Source organism: Octodon degus, unplaced genomic scaffold (genome assembly GCF_000260255.1).
Source record: "Octodon degus isolate 3935 unplaced genomic scaffold, OctDeg1.0 scaffold00220, whole genome shotgun sequence".
NCBI classification, from domain to species: domain Eukaryota; kingdom Metazoa; phylum Chordata; class Mammalia; order Rodentia; family Octodontidae; genus Octodon; species Octodon degus.
The window spans coordinates 3,538,645-3,555,191 of record NW_004524796.1 but is presented as its reverse complement, the minus strand read 5'-3'; the positions used below and the strand labels follow the sequence as shown (position 1 = coordinate 3,555,191).

Below are 16,547 nucleotides of genomic sequence, written 5' to 3'. Positions count from 1 at the left end.
TGAGCCAGCTTCCTGGTTCAAACAAAAAAAAAAAAAAAAAAAATCTCTTGTACTCTTCTACCGTACCAGGAAACCAATACTCTGATTTCTGTCATTTCTAAATTTTGAACCAGCTAACTCCTAGAGTAGATCACAGTTCCAGCTGCTTGAGGTTCCATACCTGATGAGGTTGCACAGTTGTAGTTGAGTAGGTTTAAAATTTGGCCACTTCTCATTCTGTCAAGTATCTCTATTCTTTAGTTTTATCCAGTATTTGTTTTTTAGTGAATAGTTTTTTCTTCTTTATAAAATAAAGAAATTTTCTCCAAAATCCAAATTTTACATAAACATGAAATTGTATTTCCTATCACATTTCCCAGTTCTGCTTCTCTAAGCATTGAATGTGAATTCTCAGGCTTTGTGTTTTTACCTGTACACTTGAATGAACAGGTGCATTCGCTTGTACACATTTTCAGAAATAATTTAAAAATCCAGTAATGTTCGTAATTTCTTCTCTGTTCACTGTAGAATATTTCATGTTAATCTTGCTTGTTGCTCATAGTTTTTCATGATTTATATAGCACTTCATTTTAGCTGCATAAATAGTGTGTCTTATCATTGAGCTCAGTTTTAATTTTTAACCCTGTAATGATACACATTGTTTTTCCTCACTTTCATCGTTGCCTAAATTGTTGAAATGCCTATTTGTGGACTTGCACAAGTACGTACCCAGATAAATGAGTACAGTGTGAACATACGGGTTAAAGTCTGTGCTTGTTTGAGTCATGGACTTATTCAAAAGTGGCTCTTTTGTCAGTACTACCTAACAAAAGGTAGTACTCTCTGTGCTTGTCTTTATCTCTAAAATGGTGTTTAAAAATACTTTCTAATTTTAGGACTTTTGTGAGTTTAGAATAGTGAAGGAGGGGCACATTGTAGATAGTAAGTGTTAGCAATTAATGTCTCTCTCTGCCTCTAGCTCTTTCTGTTATCCTTTATTTTCTGAACTCTAATCATTCACTGGTTTTATGTTTTTGTTCTTACTCCACTTATAGAATTCTCTTAGTTTCTTTGAAAATACAAAGATACATTTGAAATTTTTCTGTTTTGTACATTTTTTTATCTGCCTTCGTCTTAATTTTTTTACTGCTTCTACATAGGGTCCGTGTTGAATGTTGAACATATCCTTGCTGCTTATCACTCACTATTTAAGTATTTGCACCTTGCTTTGCAGTTTGCTCAGGACCTGTCCAGAATGGCTTGGGTAAAGCGAGTGCCTTCACAGCTGATAAGACGTGTTTTCTCAGAGTACTTTTGTTAGCTGTCTCCTGGTAGCATAGCTTCTGTGCTGGAGAGCACACTTGATAAAAACTGAGCATCTGGGGGAAGAAAGTTTCTTATTCACACTAAATTGCTTATATTGTTTTATTAACAATTTAGGCCAGGTGTGATGGCGCATGCCTGTGAACTCAGCACTTGGGAGGCTGGGCAGGAAGATCTTGACAAGTTCGAGACCAGCCTGGGCTGCAAAGTGAGCCCAAGGCCAGCCTGAACTGTTTAGCAAAACCCTATCTCAAAAAGACAGAAAAAAACAAAAACAAACAAACAAACAAAAAAAAACTACAGACAAACAAAAAAACAGCGTGGGCCCCATGAACTACAGACATTTCTTCTCTTAAGGACCAAGGTCCATTCCTTAATTCTTTCCATTAAGATCATTTAATGAATTGGTTACTAAATGAAGAATTGTATGTAGTGTGTGCATTACAATATTTAGAGCAAAGAAATAGTCGAAGAAAACTCCAACTTGATGATATTGCTTTTATTTGTATAACTCTTACATGCAGCATTGTAATGTATAACATAAAACTATAGTACCATATTATAGAGTATAATGAGCAAATAATGTACTGTATAAAGTGTACTGTACCAAAAACTTGAGGCTCTATAGATAGTATGTACAGAACTGTACCAAAGAAAACATTCATAACTCAGTCATTAAGCAGGTAAGTCATTAAATGAAGACTATAGTGGGGACCCTCCTGTCATCTAAATTCCCAAACACCAGTCAAGAGATAACTTTATGAATAAACCTTTCAAAGGGTGGCAGATTAGGCTTGTTTTTTGTTTGATTGTTTAGTTTCTTGAGGCAGGGTTTTCTAATGTAGTTTTAGGTTGGCCTTGAACTCACTATGTAGTTCAGTCTGGTCTTGAACTCACGGTGATGCTCCTGCCTCAACCTCCCAAGTGCTGGGATTACAGATAAGTGCCATTATGCCTGGCAAAGCTTGTTATGTTAACTCTTTTCTGCACAGTTGGACAATCTCAGGTTCGTTCTTTTCTCTCCTAACTTTCTTTAAAGATCATAAACTTTTTTTTTTTTTTTTAATTTGGGCTAGCATAAGATACAAGTGTCTTTTTTTTCTGGTACCAGGAATTGAACTCAGGATCTTGCACCTCCCAGGCCTGAGTAATATTCCTGGCTAAGATGCAAAAGTCTTAAGAGACAAATGGTAAAATAAAAAAGTGATCAGATTCAACTACTGAATTGTTTTTCAGAATTATGAGTGAAAGTTTAAACTGGAAGTTGGAAGAAGGCTGTGAAATATAAAGGAAAACGAAGGATATTTTTAAAACTAAGAAATACTTCTCTTTTATACTGTACGAGTCATATAGTTTTATTGCTATGATAATTAGATCTGTATTTTTAGATGTATATTAGTAATAGTGGGTTGTTATTAATGGGTTGTAAAATCAACTTAATGGTCTTTAATGATCATTTTATTAAAAAGTCATATATCTTATGTTACTACAGTTCACATAGAGAAAGTATTGTTTCAGCTATTTTGGGCTACAAAGCAGGTTCAAGGCCAGCCTGAATTAATTGTATAACAAAACCCTTTCTAAAAGATTAAAAAAAAAAAAAAAAAAGTTTTGTTTCAGGAAATGTTTGTTGTAAGTGTATGTCCACAGACATGACTTGTATAGTGGGTTATGGTTTGTTACATCATAATATGATCAAAACCTCAACTTTTTCACAGAAGATGAATTATAAATCTAGAGACAAATTAGGAATAAGTGAAGGACCAGGGAGATGGCTTAGTGGACTAAGCGCTTCTCTGGCAAGCACAAGAGCCTGAGTTCAATCCCCGGTTCCGCCAAAATAAATAAATAAATAAATAAATAAATAAATAAATAAAATGTAAGTGAAATATTTCTTGGCATTAGGAGTGAATAACCAAAAAGCAGTAATATACATGTGAATTGATACTAGACAGCTGGAGGTGTTAGAAAGGAGTTGCTGGTTGGTTAGAAGGATTGAGGTATCTAACAGTATAAGGGTGTAGTGAAGAAGTGAATCTCTTATTAGGGTATAGGTTGAAGAAAAATAATTCTAAGAATTCAGAATTGGGCTTCTGTACATCATAAAGGTGTTAATTCCAAACTCTTACTACTCAAATTGTCTTGGAACTTACAATCTAGGAAACTGACATAAAAATTTAGTCCCATGACAATTTTTTAGGTACTTTGCACAAACCAAGCAGAAGCATCCTAGAGTAGTAAACTACTTTTTCCTCCTTTCTTTTTCCCCTTCCCCTTTTCCTTCTGCTTTCTGTTTCCTCTTTTCTTTTCTCTGTCTTGTTCCATCTTCCTTCTTTCTTATTTTTTGGAGACAGAATGTATAACCTAGGCTGCCCTTGAACTTGAAATCTACCTGCCTCAGATTCCCGAGTACAGACATTTCTCACCATGGTTGGCTTCAAGTGGTACCCTTTGAGTCCAAGCTACAGACTTTCTTATTCATTAAGAGGAATCAAACCATGAGTGAGAATCAACATGATAAATAAGTTACAGAGGTAGGTATTTCCCAAAACATTAACAAATAGATCTCTCTGGTTGTAGCCATAACTCAGTTATCTTAAATGATTAAAAGCAAATTCTGAAAGACCTGAGAGGTAAAAAGGTAGAACTGATAGGGAATTTATGGAAGTAAAAATGCCATTAAAATTAAAAACATTCCACAGGTTAACCTTAGACCCAAATGATCGAGTTGTTTTACTTGTTGATATCTCAAGAAATTATTTAGAATTCAGAGAAAAAACTATGCTTGAAATACCTTACAGTATGGTCTACTAAATGTGTACCATTTCTAATGTCATATTCATTATTACTATACTTTCTTTTTTTTGTTTGCTTATTCTTTTTTTTTTTCAAAGTTTTATTGATAAACAGATAGCAATGAGACAGTTTCAAACAAATCGGAAGTAAAGTGTCAGCAAATAATACACTGCATATATTCTTCTTAGTGGTTAATTGCTGTACAAGATGCAGACTTGTGATCCTATTTACAAACACCATTAGAACAAATCATTCTATTCATTAAGAGAATGCAACTATATAGTTATCCTAACTCATTATTACTATATTTTCTTTAAAGTAAATTTTTTAGGAAAAGGTAATAAAAGAAAAAGATATCAAAAGATATCTGCCTGCTTAGGCAGAGCGCAGCAGCCGGGCTGCATCCTCAGCGTGCCATGCTGGCCCTGCCTCCAGGGTGTGCTGAGACAGCGATTGAGACTGGATCTGGTGATGCGCGTCTGCAAGCTCGGGAGGCTGAGAACAGGAGAACCACTAGGAGTCTGATCTATATAGTGAGACCCTGTAGACCCCATAGACCCAGTTCTAAATACATGTTGAAAAATTAAGGTTTCTTGAAAGCATGCAGTAATATTCAATCATATGGCTCATCTTACATAACTATATCTTTATCTGAGCAAGGAATTTGAGGGTAAAAATAGATAGCATTCATTATTAATCAGCTATTCTTGTTTCAAAAATCAATAATATATGTATTGTTGTATGTTACCCAGTTTCTGTTTTTCTTTTTGTTTTTATTGCTTTTGTTTTTACTCTTCAAAATAAAGGAACATTGTAACAAAAAAAATTTTTAAAAAGAAATAAAGTGAAATCAAGTAGTGGAAAATAGAAAGGTTTCTTCATATTTCTAATGAGTCACAGATATACCAAATAGAAATAATGGGGAAAACAATAATAAAACGATGAGTATTTTCCAGAATTGATGAAAAACAAATATTAGAACTACGAGTCTGAAAGTAAAGCAATCCGTATATTGATACTTCAGATATGAAAGGAAGATCTGAAACCAATCAAGGTAGCAGGCAGGGAGTTTATTCAGTAATCAGTGAAAGAGGTGAGGTACATCTTGCCAGGAATGGGCCTAGGAGACTGTCAGTGAGGGAAGTGTGGTCAGATGACTTAGTGTTTAGGTTTGGGGATTAGGGGCTAAAGATTATGCTGTTTCACTGTTTTCTTGCTGCTGGAGCAGTACACCCAAGACTGAGTAATTTATAAAGAAGAAATTTCCCCCCGTTTTAGTGATAGAGAAGCCCAAGATCAAAATGTAGGCACTTGGTGACAGCTGTCTTGCCATGTCCTCCAGTGGTGGAGGGTGTAAGAGCAAGAGAGGGCACACCTTTCCGTATCAGCATTAATTCATTGTGAGGGCAAGGTCTTTCCTCACCTAAACATCTCCCAAGTTTCTTGGCATTGGGGATTAAGTTTCCAACCTATGAATTTTGGAAGACACCACTGGATGGAAGAGACTTAAAATTTACTTACTCAGTATATAATGACACCTTATTAAGAATTGGAAGCAGGGCTAGGGAGATAGCTTGGCAGTCTAAGCACCTTCCTGGCAAGCACAAGGACCTGGGTTTGATCCATCTGCCAGGTAAGCTGAGGCAGGAGGATCACTACCAGTCTGAGTTGCATAGCAAGACCCTCTGTACCAAATAAATAAAAGATTAAATTTTTTTAAGTAAAAGAATTTGAAGCATACAGCAAAAAATTTTGGAGTTATTTCAAGGATTTGAGAGAGAAAAATACTGTTTCAGACATACTGAGTAACTGCTTGGGACAGCAATAAGTAGCTACCTGCAGATAGTTAGAAATAGTTTATATAGAGTTTAGAAGACTAAACATAGACTTTGTCTTTTTCTAATTTTTGTTTTAGGGAAGGGTCTACAAGGTGTTCAAGGTCTCACTACTACATTGGACTTGTAGTGATCTGCATATTTACAGCCTCCCAAAAGCTGGAATTACAGGCGCCCGCCACCAAGCCCAGTCTCAATTGCTGTGTCAGTGTGCCCCTGGGGTGGGGCTGGCACAGCAGGACCCAGGACTGAATCCCCGGCCCCTTTACCTAGGCACTTTACCTAGGCACTTTAATCTGCTGAGCTATTTCACTGGCCCTGCCTTTGTTTTTTGTTTTTTTTTTTTTTTTTCCAGAACCAGGAATTGAACTCAGGCTCTGGCACTTGCCAGGGAAGCGCTTATTCCACTGAGCCATCTCCCCGGCCCTTGCCTTTTTGTTTTTTATATGGTGCTCAAACTTGTAGGCTCAAGCAACCCTCCTGCCCCATCCTTCAGAGTAGCTCAGAGGTGTGCACCATTACAACTACTCCATGACTTAACATTTTCAGTAATTATTGAAATCACAAGTTGCAGAGGCGTAGAGTGTAGGGGGAGAAGAGGCAGTGACCTGTTTTAGAGCTTGGAGGATTGTGCCTCTCAAAGTAGGTGTATGCTTATAATCCCAGCCCTGAGGGAAGGTGAGGCAGGAAGATCACAAGATCAAGTCCCACTTGGGCAACACAGCAAGATCCTATCACAAAATAAAAAGCTAGGGGCCGGGGAGATAACTCAGTAGAATAAGCGCTTGCCTGGCAAGCACAAGGGCCTGAGTTCATTCCCCGGTTCAGAAAAAAAAAAAAAAAAAAAAAAAACCCAAAAAACAAAAACCCCAACAAATTGTCATTTAAAAAATAAATAAAAATTATAAAAACTGCTGTGGGTGTAGTTTAGTGCTAAGGCCCCCGTCCCTAGTACCTAAAAATACAAACAAGACACCCCAGTCCCTAGTACCTAAAAATACAAACAAGACAAGCAACAGTGTAGGTGGGTGGGCCCAGGAAGGTACTGCATACAATGAAGTTAAGTTTGAGATTTGATAACTGGAGATCTTGAAAGAAAACAGAGCACAGCCTATTCAACATATATCATGTGACAGTTTATCACTTAAATGTTTTAAGTTCTTGTGTATTTTATTGTTTTTGAAAGCAGCGGGAGACCATTTTTCTCCTGTTATTCAAAAAAGGATTGTGAAATGAGTAACCTATTTCCTATGCCATTCTCCTGCCTTCCACCAGATGGACCTCTTTAGAAGTCTTTGTCTTTCAAGTGCCCTTTCTTTCTCCTTCTTTCCCTTTTATAACTATTCTTGTTTATTTCTCTCTTTTCAGCTTTCTCTTCATTCATGAAAATTAGACTAATGCTATTTATATAAAATTTATATTGAAACTTTGAAAAAGTTTTTAGGCAGTGGAAGGAATGTTGCTCTGTTACATAATTTCTCTCTCCTTAACATTCCTAGAAAGAACATAAGGAAGCAGCAGTGTGAAGCCGTTGTGGGAGCCCAGTGTGGCAATGCAGTGTTACGAGGAGCCCATGTCTTTGTGCCAGGAATTGTATCGGCTTCAGGCTGTACGTACTGTAAGGTGCAGGGTTCTCTAAATTCATGTGTACTAGCAAATGGGAAGTTTAGTATATTTTAACTGAGATGCTTTTCAGTTTTACTTTTGTTAGGTATTTTCCAAGCTTTGCATTTAATGTAGCCCATAACGACTTTATCTGATAAGGATTAACAAATTAGACATGTACATAAATTTTCTGTAATTTGTTTTGTTTTGGAAGGGTTGCTTATAGACATCTAAGGAGCAAGTTTGAACTACCGCTTTCTTAGAGATTTCCATTCTACCTAAGAGACTACCATTCTTTTACCAAAGGGCAGATTAATATCATACGATTTTCTTCTTTCTCTAGTTATGAAAGCTGGAGACATTGTTTCTGTGTACTCTGATATTAAAGGGAAATGTAAGAAAGGATCCAGAGAGTTTGATGGAACAAAAGTATTTCTTGGAAATGGGATTTCTGCAGTAAGCCGCAAAGAAATCTTCAGTGGACTACCTGAGCTGAAGTATGTCATTGGGTGTTGCAGGAGAAATGAACATACTTTCTATGGATCAAGAAGACTAAAAACAATGTAAAAATGTATCTGACTGCATTATATGAATAAACCTTTAATATAAATTCAATTGGAAAAATATTTTATATGTAGTTCCATAATTTTTGGAAAAAAATCCTATTAAAAATAGTGTGGGCCAGAGAGATAGCTCGGTGGAATATGTGCTTGCCTGGCAAGCTCAGGGTCCTGAGTTTGATCCCTGGTACCACCAAATAAAAAATAAAAAGGGTGAGTGATGAGATTAAAAAGCCCAGTTAAAACTAGTAACACAATTATTAAATGTTTTTATGGCCAGCCAAATAGCTCAGTGGATTAAAGCACCTTCAAGCAGGTGCAAGGGCTGGGGGTTCTATACCCAGGCTTGGTGTGGTGGCACACACCTGTAATCTTAGCTCTTGGGAGGCTATAAACAGGTAGATCACTATGATCTGATCTAGTAGTGTGACCCAGAACACACTGTAGATCCTTCCCTAAAATGCAAAAAAAAAAAAAAAAAAAGATTTTCTCCTTTTATATTTTAATGATTTGAAAATTTTTGTACCTTTGATGAACATTGAAGCTTATCTTGATAGAACATGGATGAAATGACTCATTTAGATATTTCTAACATTTTGATTAGAAAAATTTATGATTTTAATATAAACAATTTTTTTTAACCAGAAAGCTAGCCCTTGTGTAAGTAATTATGGTCAAAGCAGAGTGTTTGGGTTTGTTCAAGTCAAATTAAGATATAGTTACTTCTGATTCAATCATCTGTAGCCACTTACGGCTCTGAATAAATCCATAGACAAACTGGGCTCGTCTCTTACTTGTTTTAGGAGTGCTGTAGACACCACTGTTACTCCAAGGTTAGCAGCTGGTAAAACTGTACTGAGGATAGTCAGGCTAGCTGCCCAGAACTGTACTATAGCCGTGATCACTTTCCTTGCTACAGCAGTTTTTCTATATGATTGAAATTAATTCTTCTAAAGAAAGAGAACATTGGGTCTGGATGGCAATGAGGTGTGGATAGAAGAATAAAGCTGGGTAGAAAGGAGACTGGGAGGTTGATCCAGAGGGCACAAGTGCCTGCCTGGGAAGTGCAAGGTCTGAGTTTGATTCTTGGTATTAAAAAAGAAAATGTAGCCACAGGGACAAGCTCTTTTTCTGCTTCTGGTGGCCCCTCTAGCTTGTGACACCACTCCTTCCATCCTAATTTAGTGTTAAATTTCTAAAACCCCTTTTTAGTGACACATAAATTCCCCAGTCACTAGTCACTTCTGCAAATCGCCATTTTCTTTAGCCCAAAAGCAGTATTTCTGAACTTCAGGCATCGTATCTCCACTTCAAAGCCATGTACAGTAGATGGCTGACACTGCAACCCAGGGGATGGCATACACATCCTGGATGAGTCTTGAAGACAGCCTTTAAAGGTGCCCTACTCTGCTGGTAACTGCCTCATTTCACTGAGCACCCACACTCCATTCTTGAAAGCATCCTATTCCCATCTCTTAATAAAACCTCATGCCTCTACAGTGAGTCCTGAAAATTCTTTTTTTCATGACAGGAGTCAAGAAATCCACAAAATTATTTAAAAGGATGGGTGGTTAAGTTCCTTATTTCAGCCTCGGGGACCCTTAGACCCAGCCCAGTGCCAGTAGTATTTTATGAATAGTAAAGAACTTACTTTGTTTCTCTTAGAAGGCTTTAGGACTGTAAAGATTATGCAAATACTGGCTGTGTTTATCTCTGGGTCTATAAGGAACTGATACTTAGACTGCCTCATTAGTCATTATTAATGGTATACTTTTCATTTTCTCATCTTGATATCCTGGCTGCAGTTACTATGCTGAGTAATCTTTTCCCTCCCTTTCCCTCTCCTTCCCTCTCCTCCCTCCTCTCTTCCCTCTACTCTCTTTTTCCTTAGCAGTACTGGGGAGTCAAACCAGGGCCCCATACCTTCTAGGCCTGTGCTTTACCACAGAACTGTATCCCCAGTCCCTTTTCATCTTATTGAGACAAAAATCTCAGAAGTTTCCCAGGCTGAGCTCAAACTTGCAATCCTGCATCAGCTTCCCATGTGGCTTGGCTTGTGGGAATTTCTCTGATACCAGACTGAATATTTTCTTTGTTGGTAGTAAAAAGCAGGCACCTTTAGAAGGAAAAAAAAAAAAAAAAACTGTTAGTCTTCTCTTACAGTATATGCATGCCTTCTCTTGAGACCCTTGATGGTCTCAGGTTACCTCTTTCAGATTGCAGTGCATGTAATCGCTGCATACCTGTGGGCTGGCTTTTTTCTTTGTTGGTAGTAAAAAGCAGGCAAAAAAGAAAGAAAAAAAAAAAAAAAAAAAAAAAAAAAACTGTTAGTCTTCTCTTACAGTATATGCATGCCTTCTCTTGAGACCCTTGATGGTCTCAGGTTACCTCTTTCAGATTGCAGTGCATGTAATCGCTGCATACCTGTGGGCTGGCTTTTTCTGTTTTCATCAGCAACACTGCCACTTGTAAAGTGGGACAGAGGTGAAAAAGATCATCTTCCAGTTGTGTCAGCAAAGGTAGTCTGTCTCTAAAAACATGAGAGGAAAGTAGTACTGTGCTTGTCATTGCTTAGCCTCAGCTGGAGCGTAGGTATTTTTTCGATTTTCATAACAAGTACCTAGTATAGTACTTTGTAAACTCAACACTCATGAAATGTTGTGACTGGAAAGGTATTAACAGTGGCCATAGATGGGTTCTTGGGAAGATTAAACAAGTCTATAATCAGATACTCTTTGCTCTTTTTTTTAGGGGGGGGGCGGAACCAGGGATTGAACTCATGCCCTTGTGCTTGCCAGGGAAGCACTTATTCCACTGAGCCATCTCCCCTGCCCCTTCTTTGCTCTTTAATTTAGCCAGAATTCCAAGGAAACTCTTGTGCCTAAGTGAAAGTTTTGATACTTTATCCTTTTTAGTACTAACGTCTTCTCCTTGAGGTAAACATTTACAAATGGATTCATGAGACTGTTCGGAGCATGTAGATGTGGATAAAAATCTTTAAAAGGTGGATGATTTTATGTTTGACATGCAGTTGTGGGTATGTTATAGATACATGTGCTATGTAATTGATGTGGATTAATGTTGAGTTTCTGTGTTTCAGAGGTGTAGGTGTAAGAATGACAGAACCTGTGTATCTGAGCCCCTCGTTTGACAATGTCCTGCCCAGTTACTTATTTTTACAGGTAAGTATAAAAGGAAAATATTTAGGGACATTGAAACGCATTTCGGAGAATTTTTTTCCCCTTATGTTATTGCATTTTTGTGGCTTATTTTATATATAATGTACATTATGTTCTACTTTTGGTTAGAGAAAATTTTACAAGTACCCCTCCTCTCTTTTTTTTTGCATGTTAATTTTTTAAACTACTACTAACTGATACATACATTTGATGTCAATATAAATGTTTCTTTTGTAATTCTGTGTAACATTCAAATGGTTTACTCTTACTAGAATTTTTTTTATTTATTTATTTATTTATTTTTTGGTACCAGGGATTGAACTCAGGACCTTGCACTTGCCAGGCAGGTGCTTATACCACTGAGCTATCTCCCTGGCCCTACAGTCTTTAACAGTTGCTGTGACAAGTCATTTGTTTTGCCTTTCCCAGTTTATGTACTTCTATGGACATAACTTACTTGATTTATTCCTTCTCATTTTTTAGTTAGGTGATACACTAGTATTTCTAGTGTAAGATGAAGGTACTGTAATCTAGTTCTTATTTCCTTGTTTTGGGGCAACTAAGATTGAAGTCCACAAAACAGCAACATCAAGTGCTAGGGAATGGCCAAATGCATATGCATTCAAAAGAATAAAAGTGAAGCTTTCTGATAGTTGGAGGTGGGTTCTCTGTAAAGTGGACATCCTTGATGTTTAGGTCTCGTGGGTCTTTGTATAGTTTTTAGGGATTCGTGACAGAAAGCTGAGATGTTTCTAGTTGTAGGTAGGCCTTTAATGTTTGGAAAGCAGACTTTTGTGTTTTATTTCTTTCAAGCTCTCATTTGGTTAGTGTTTGTTAGACTTTGTTGCTTGCATTTCAGTAGGTCCTGTATAAATCCCGAGAGTACTTGGCTGACCTAATCAGATACAAAAGTTACATTTCTTGTTATATAGGTCTTGCTATATCTTGGTCTTAACCGTCCAGCAGAAAAGTATAAAAACAAGGGATATAAAGTAAAGCCATATTAATACGATGAGCTGTAAAAGGCTCAAGTCAATAATTTCTGAGGATAACCCACTAATATTATATACTGGTAGACAGTGTTAAATTGTTTAGTTGAATTCAAACACCTATAGTATTTAGATGCCAATAGAATATTCACTTCTGACAGGACAAAAAAAAAAAAAAAGGATACAAAGAAACAATCATTTTGTATTTATATATACAACATAGGATAGGTTTACAGCTACTTTCGCTTAATTCAATGAGAAGAAAGAGGTGTACTAACAGTGTTTGGACAGAATATCCTGTCTGCTTCTTATGCTATTGATAACCACTAAGAAGATAACAATGTACAATATATTGATTTTTCAAAACTGTCCTATTAATCAGCTGTGAAACTGTCTCATTCATATTTCTCAATAAAAAAATAAATAAAATATATAATTAAAAAAAATCAATATGTCCTGATAGTCTGTTTTGGTATGCTAAGTTAGCAACTACCCCCACCTTCCACTTCAGAAGCAGTGCTCTTTCTGCCTAGATTCTCCTTTCTCCTGGCTTTATTCCCCCTTTACAGTAGTAACACTGACTGCTGTCTGGGTGCAGTGGGCAGTGAAGGGTCTTGCAAGCTACTTCTGAGAGGGGGCATTGTTGGGAGTGATGGAGCTCACTCCTATGAGTCCTATCTAAAGGTCCTGAGGACAAGCCCAGAAGAGTATTTGTTGGAGCGTCTATTTGCATCACAATCTGCAGCTTTAAAGCTGTCCAGGAGTAAAAACAAATTTGATTAAGCAGTTGAGAAAATAGGATCTAAGTGTCAAGGCTACAAGACACATTATTATTGGTCCTGGTAGGGAGAGTAATCAGAATATCTGATTTTAGATCCCTGACCATGACCTCAATGACTTAGACACTGGTGGGTGTTTGAAGCACAGTTGGTTGGCTTTTAATGTTAGGTCTCTTCGTTATAACATACTGATTGGCATAAAAACAACATTTTTTTCTAGGGGTTGGGGAGATGGCTCAGTAGAATAAGCGCTTCCCTGGCAAGTTCAAGGGCCTGAGTTCATTCCCTGGTTCTGCAAAAAAAAAAAGCAATGTTTTTTTCTTTGTGTATGTTATTTAAAGATAATACGTTATATAAGCATGTAACTTTTTATCCGTAAGACTATAGATGCTGTGTTTTTGAAGAACAATCTTAGCTAAGATTTCTATTGAACTTTTAGAGCTACTATTGTTGATATAGGGGTAAAAATGAAACTTTTGACCTGAAAGGTGCCTAGTTTGAGTTTGTGTTCTCTAAAACCAAAGAGTGAATTTTAGGAACAAATAGAGGTTAAAGGTAGAATATATATATTGGGGGAAAGAAAGCTGTCGGAGAGGAGGACAGAAGGGGGCCTGAGTGGGTTGTCCCCAGGAAACTGTCTCTTCCAGGGACTTTTATAGTGTAAAAACATATGGTGAGGCAGGTCTAAGGAGGTGGAAAACAAGGGAACTCGCTTAGGTGGCCAAGAGATGGAACAAAACTATGGTCAGCCAATGAGATTACAAGCACCATTGCACAGGCAAAGTTGATTAAATCCAGTACCAAATGGGGAAGCAAGTCACATAACAAAAGTGGGCATGAATACTGGACAGTCTCTTTCTGTTGGGGGTTGGGTTAGTGACTCATTTGGGCTCTTTCAAGGTAATTGATACCTATTTAGAAAATCAATCTCTGATGTCCATCCCCAGGGAAGTATGTGGCTGCATTTGTTGACTTTTGTCTTGAGTTCTGGCCCACAGCAGAGAGGATCTCTCTCTTCCAAAGTTAAGAGTTACCTTGTCTTCCATATTGTCTCTTTGAGGGCCTGGCCCTGTCTGACTGCCTATAAAATTTCTATCTAATTCAGCTGCCTACAACAGTGTGGCTTCTTAGTCTTATTTGAGCCATAATATTGACAAGTTATGGTTGTAGCTGGACACTGTCAGCAGGACCCAGTATGTAGGACTTGGAACCCTTTGCATACTTATCCTAAATTATTATTAGTATTTTATATACTTCAGTTATATTTTTCTTGCTGTTGTTCAAGGTCAAATTTAAGTGAAACCTGAATTAGAATTACTTTCTGATGTATATAGAAAGGTCAGTTAATATTCTCCAGTAGTTAGTTTTGGAATGATGTACAGAGCTTCTTAGCTCCTCAGCCAGTGTTACCTGCCAGGATGAGTCCCAGTCTGTGTTAGACCACATGGCTCTCCTCAGAAGCCTGGGAACATATTTTTCTTTAGCGACCCTCTTTCTAGCATGAGGTATACTGGTTAACTTTTGTCCTCTGGGGTCCAACAGTCTCCTTGTTCAAGACATTAGGTGACTCAACAAAGTTGTAGGCTCCTATAGAAAGATCCCCTCATGTCCTGGGTCTTGCTGACCTTGGAGGGTCAGAACCAAAGTATTGGTTATTTTTTAGTGCAGTTATATAATTAGCTTTGGTCTCAGAGCCTTAGTTGTTGAGCACCTAGGAAGTCAGTTGCACCAGTATTGACATGAGAGCAACTATGATTGTCTTAGAAGTCAAATTTTTATTAAATAATTTTAGATAGTATCACATTTTTATAGGGAAAGTTTGAAATCAAAAGCAAAACATAACATTATAGCACAATAATTGTCGATACTATTAGTTATAAACCATGGCCTTTTTTAAAACAAAGTACAATATATTTAAACCTTCATTTTTGTATAGAATATACTTTATTACAGAAAAGAGCCATAGATTATTAAATAGGATATTCTTATTACAAAACCAGGCTTAAAGCTTTGTCCTTTTGTAACGAGGCTGAATCTCTAAAGCATATCCTGCAGAACTTAAGACCATCTCTCAATCCAAAGAAAGCCTGTATATAGGCCACCTTAGAGGATCTATGCAAGACATATGTGAAGAGGGGATTATCTTACTAGCTGAGAAAGTAAAGTCCAGACCTGTAGCTTAGCTCTTAATGGAGGCCTAAGAGATTCTTAACAGTGTCCTCTCAGATCACTGTGGGACAGAGGATAGCAAGAGATCACTGAGAGTTTTACCTTGCCTTACTGAAGAGTACAGGTGGGGACAGTAGACATGTGGAGATTTTTCTGCTGGGTACCCTGTTAGGCTGTCAGACCCAGTTAAGAATATTGAGGCCAATGAAACAGCAAAGCAGTGGGGAGTGACTGAGTACATGTTGGTTAATTAGGATAAGTAAGAAGAACACTCCTACCCAGGTGTCAGGGAGGGGATTTCCTCAAGGTGAAAAGACAATGCTTAAGTCCAGAGGCTTTTATATAGCATTTGGTGCAGGTGAACTGGACAGGATGCAGGGATGCTGCTGGTTATTGCCAGGCCTTTCAAGTCCAGAAAGTAGGCTGTCTTGTTTGTATTCCAACCCTCAAAGGCTGTCCTTGTAGCTTGCTTAGGAACCTTTCCTCTATCTTTTTTATTACATTACACCTTGATAGTCAGTTTACCTAAGTTAATTATTCCAGCCATTTGTTTATCAACTGAATAAGCCCTGACGTGTAGTTTACTTTAGGTTAACTACTCAGGATCTGTGCCCTGACTTCCATCTCCTGGCCACAATCCTGCTGCTAGGAATTGAGAGTCTCAACAAAACCAGGTTCATATACTTCCTTCTCCATGATTAAACCAAAAGATATTTTATCAGCATAGAGATTATTTTTGAATTTAATTCCAAGTCATACCCCTAGCTGACCTCCCCCCCCCCAAAAAAAAAAAAATAGAGCTGTAGATCCAACTGCTTATAGCAGTAAGGTCTTCCCTCACCCTAGGCCCCAAAACTCAGCTGTTGGCCAGGTACTAGAGACTTCTTTTCTTAGTTTTGCTTATAACTATTTCTGGACTGGCCACTTAAATCCTGTGCTCCTCGGTTTTTGTCATTAGGAAATTAAATTACTCCTGCTCCATCTTACTGAAGTGAGTGGGTAGGGCTGCACTTAGGTTGAAATACTTGGCCTCTTGGGACAAAAGTCATAACTGAAGTCAAAGTGATATTCCTGTTTGCTACTTTCTTTCCTGTTTACTGTGGGAAATCTAGCCAATAGAGAAACCTGCTATACTATTTCATTTAGATGCTGTTCCATCCCTCTCTACCCCAGTACCAGAGATGAAGCTCTGAGCCTTTACCCTGAGCTATATCCCCTGCCTGCCTGCCTGCCTGCCTTTCTTTCTTTCTTTCTTTCTTTCTTTCTTTCTTTCTTTCTTTCTTTCTTTCTTTCTTTCTTTCTTTCTTTCTTTCGTTTTTTGAGCCAGGGTCTT

At 37.6% G+C, this 16,547-nt stretch overlaps 1 protein-coding gene across 2 annotated transcripts in view; it reads left to right on the top strand.

Annotated features, from left to right (window-relative positions):
• LOC101569829 (putative methyltransferase NSUN6) overlaps nt 1–16,547 on the top strand; it is a 27,555-nt gene that overhangs the window by 7,955 nt on the left and 3,053 nt on the right. Inside the window, exons 4-6 of one of the 2 annotated variants that reach the window (XM_023705444.1) lie at nt 7,433–7,542; nt 7,882–8,035; nt 11,199–11,280. In XM_023705444.1, the coding sequence (XP_023561212.1) occupies nt 7,433–7,542; nt 7,882–8,035; nt 11,199–11,280 (346 nt within the window). Of the gene's footprint in view, nt 1–7,432; nt 7,543–7,881; nt 8,036–11,198; nt 11,281–16,547 lie in introns of those variants that run through there. The other variant, XM_023705445.1, reaches the window with a different exon arrangement.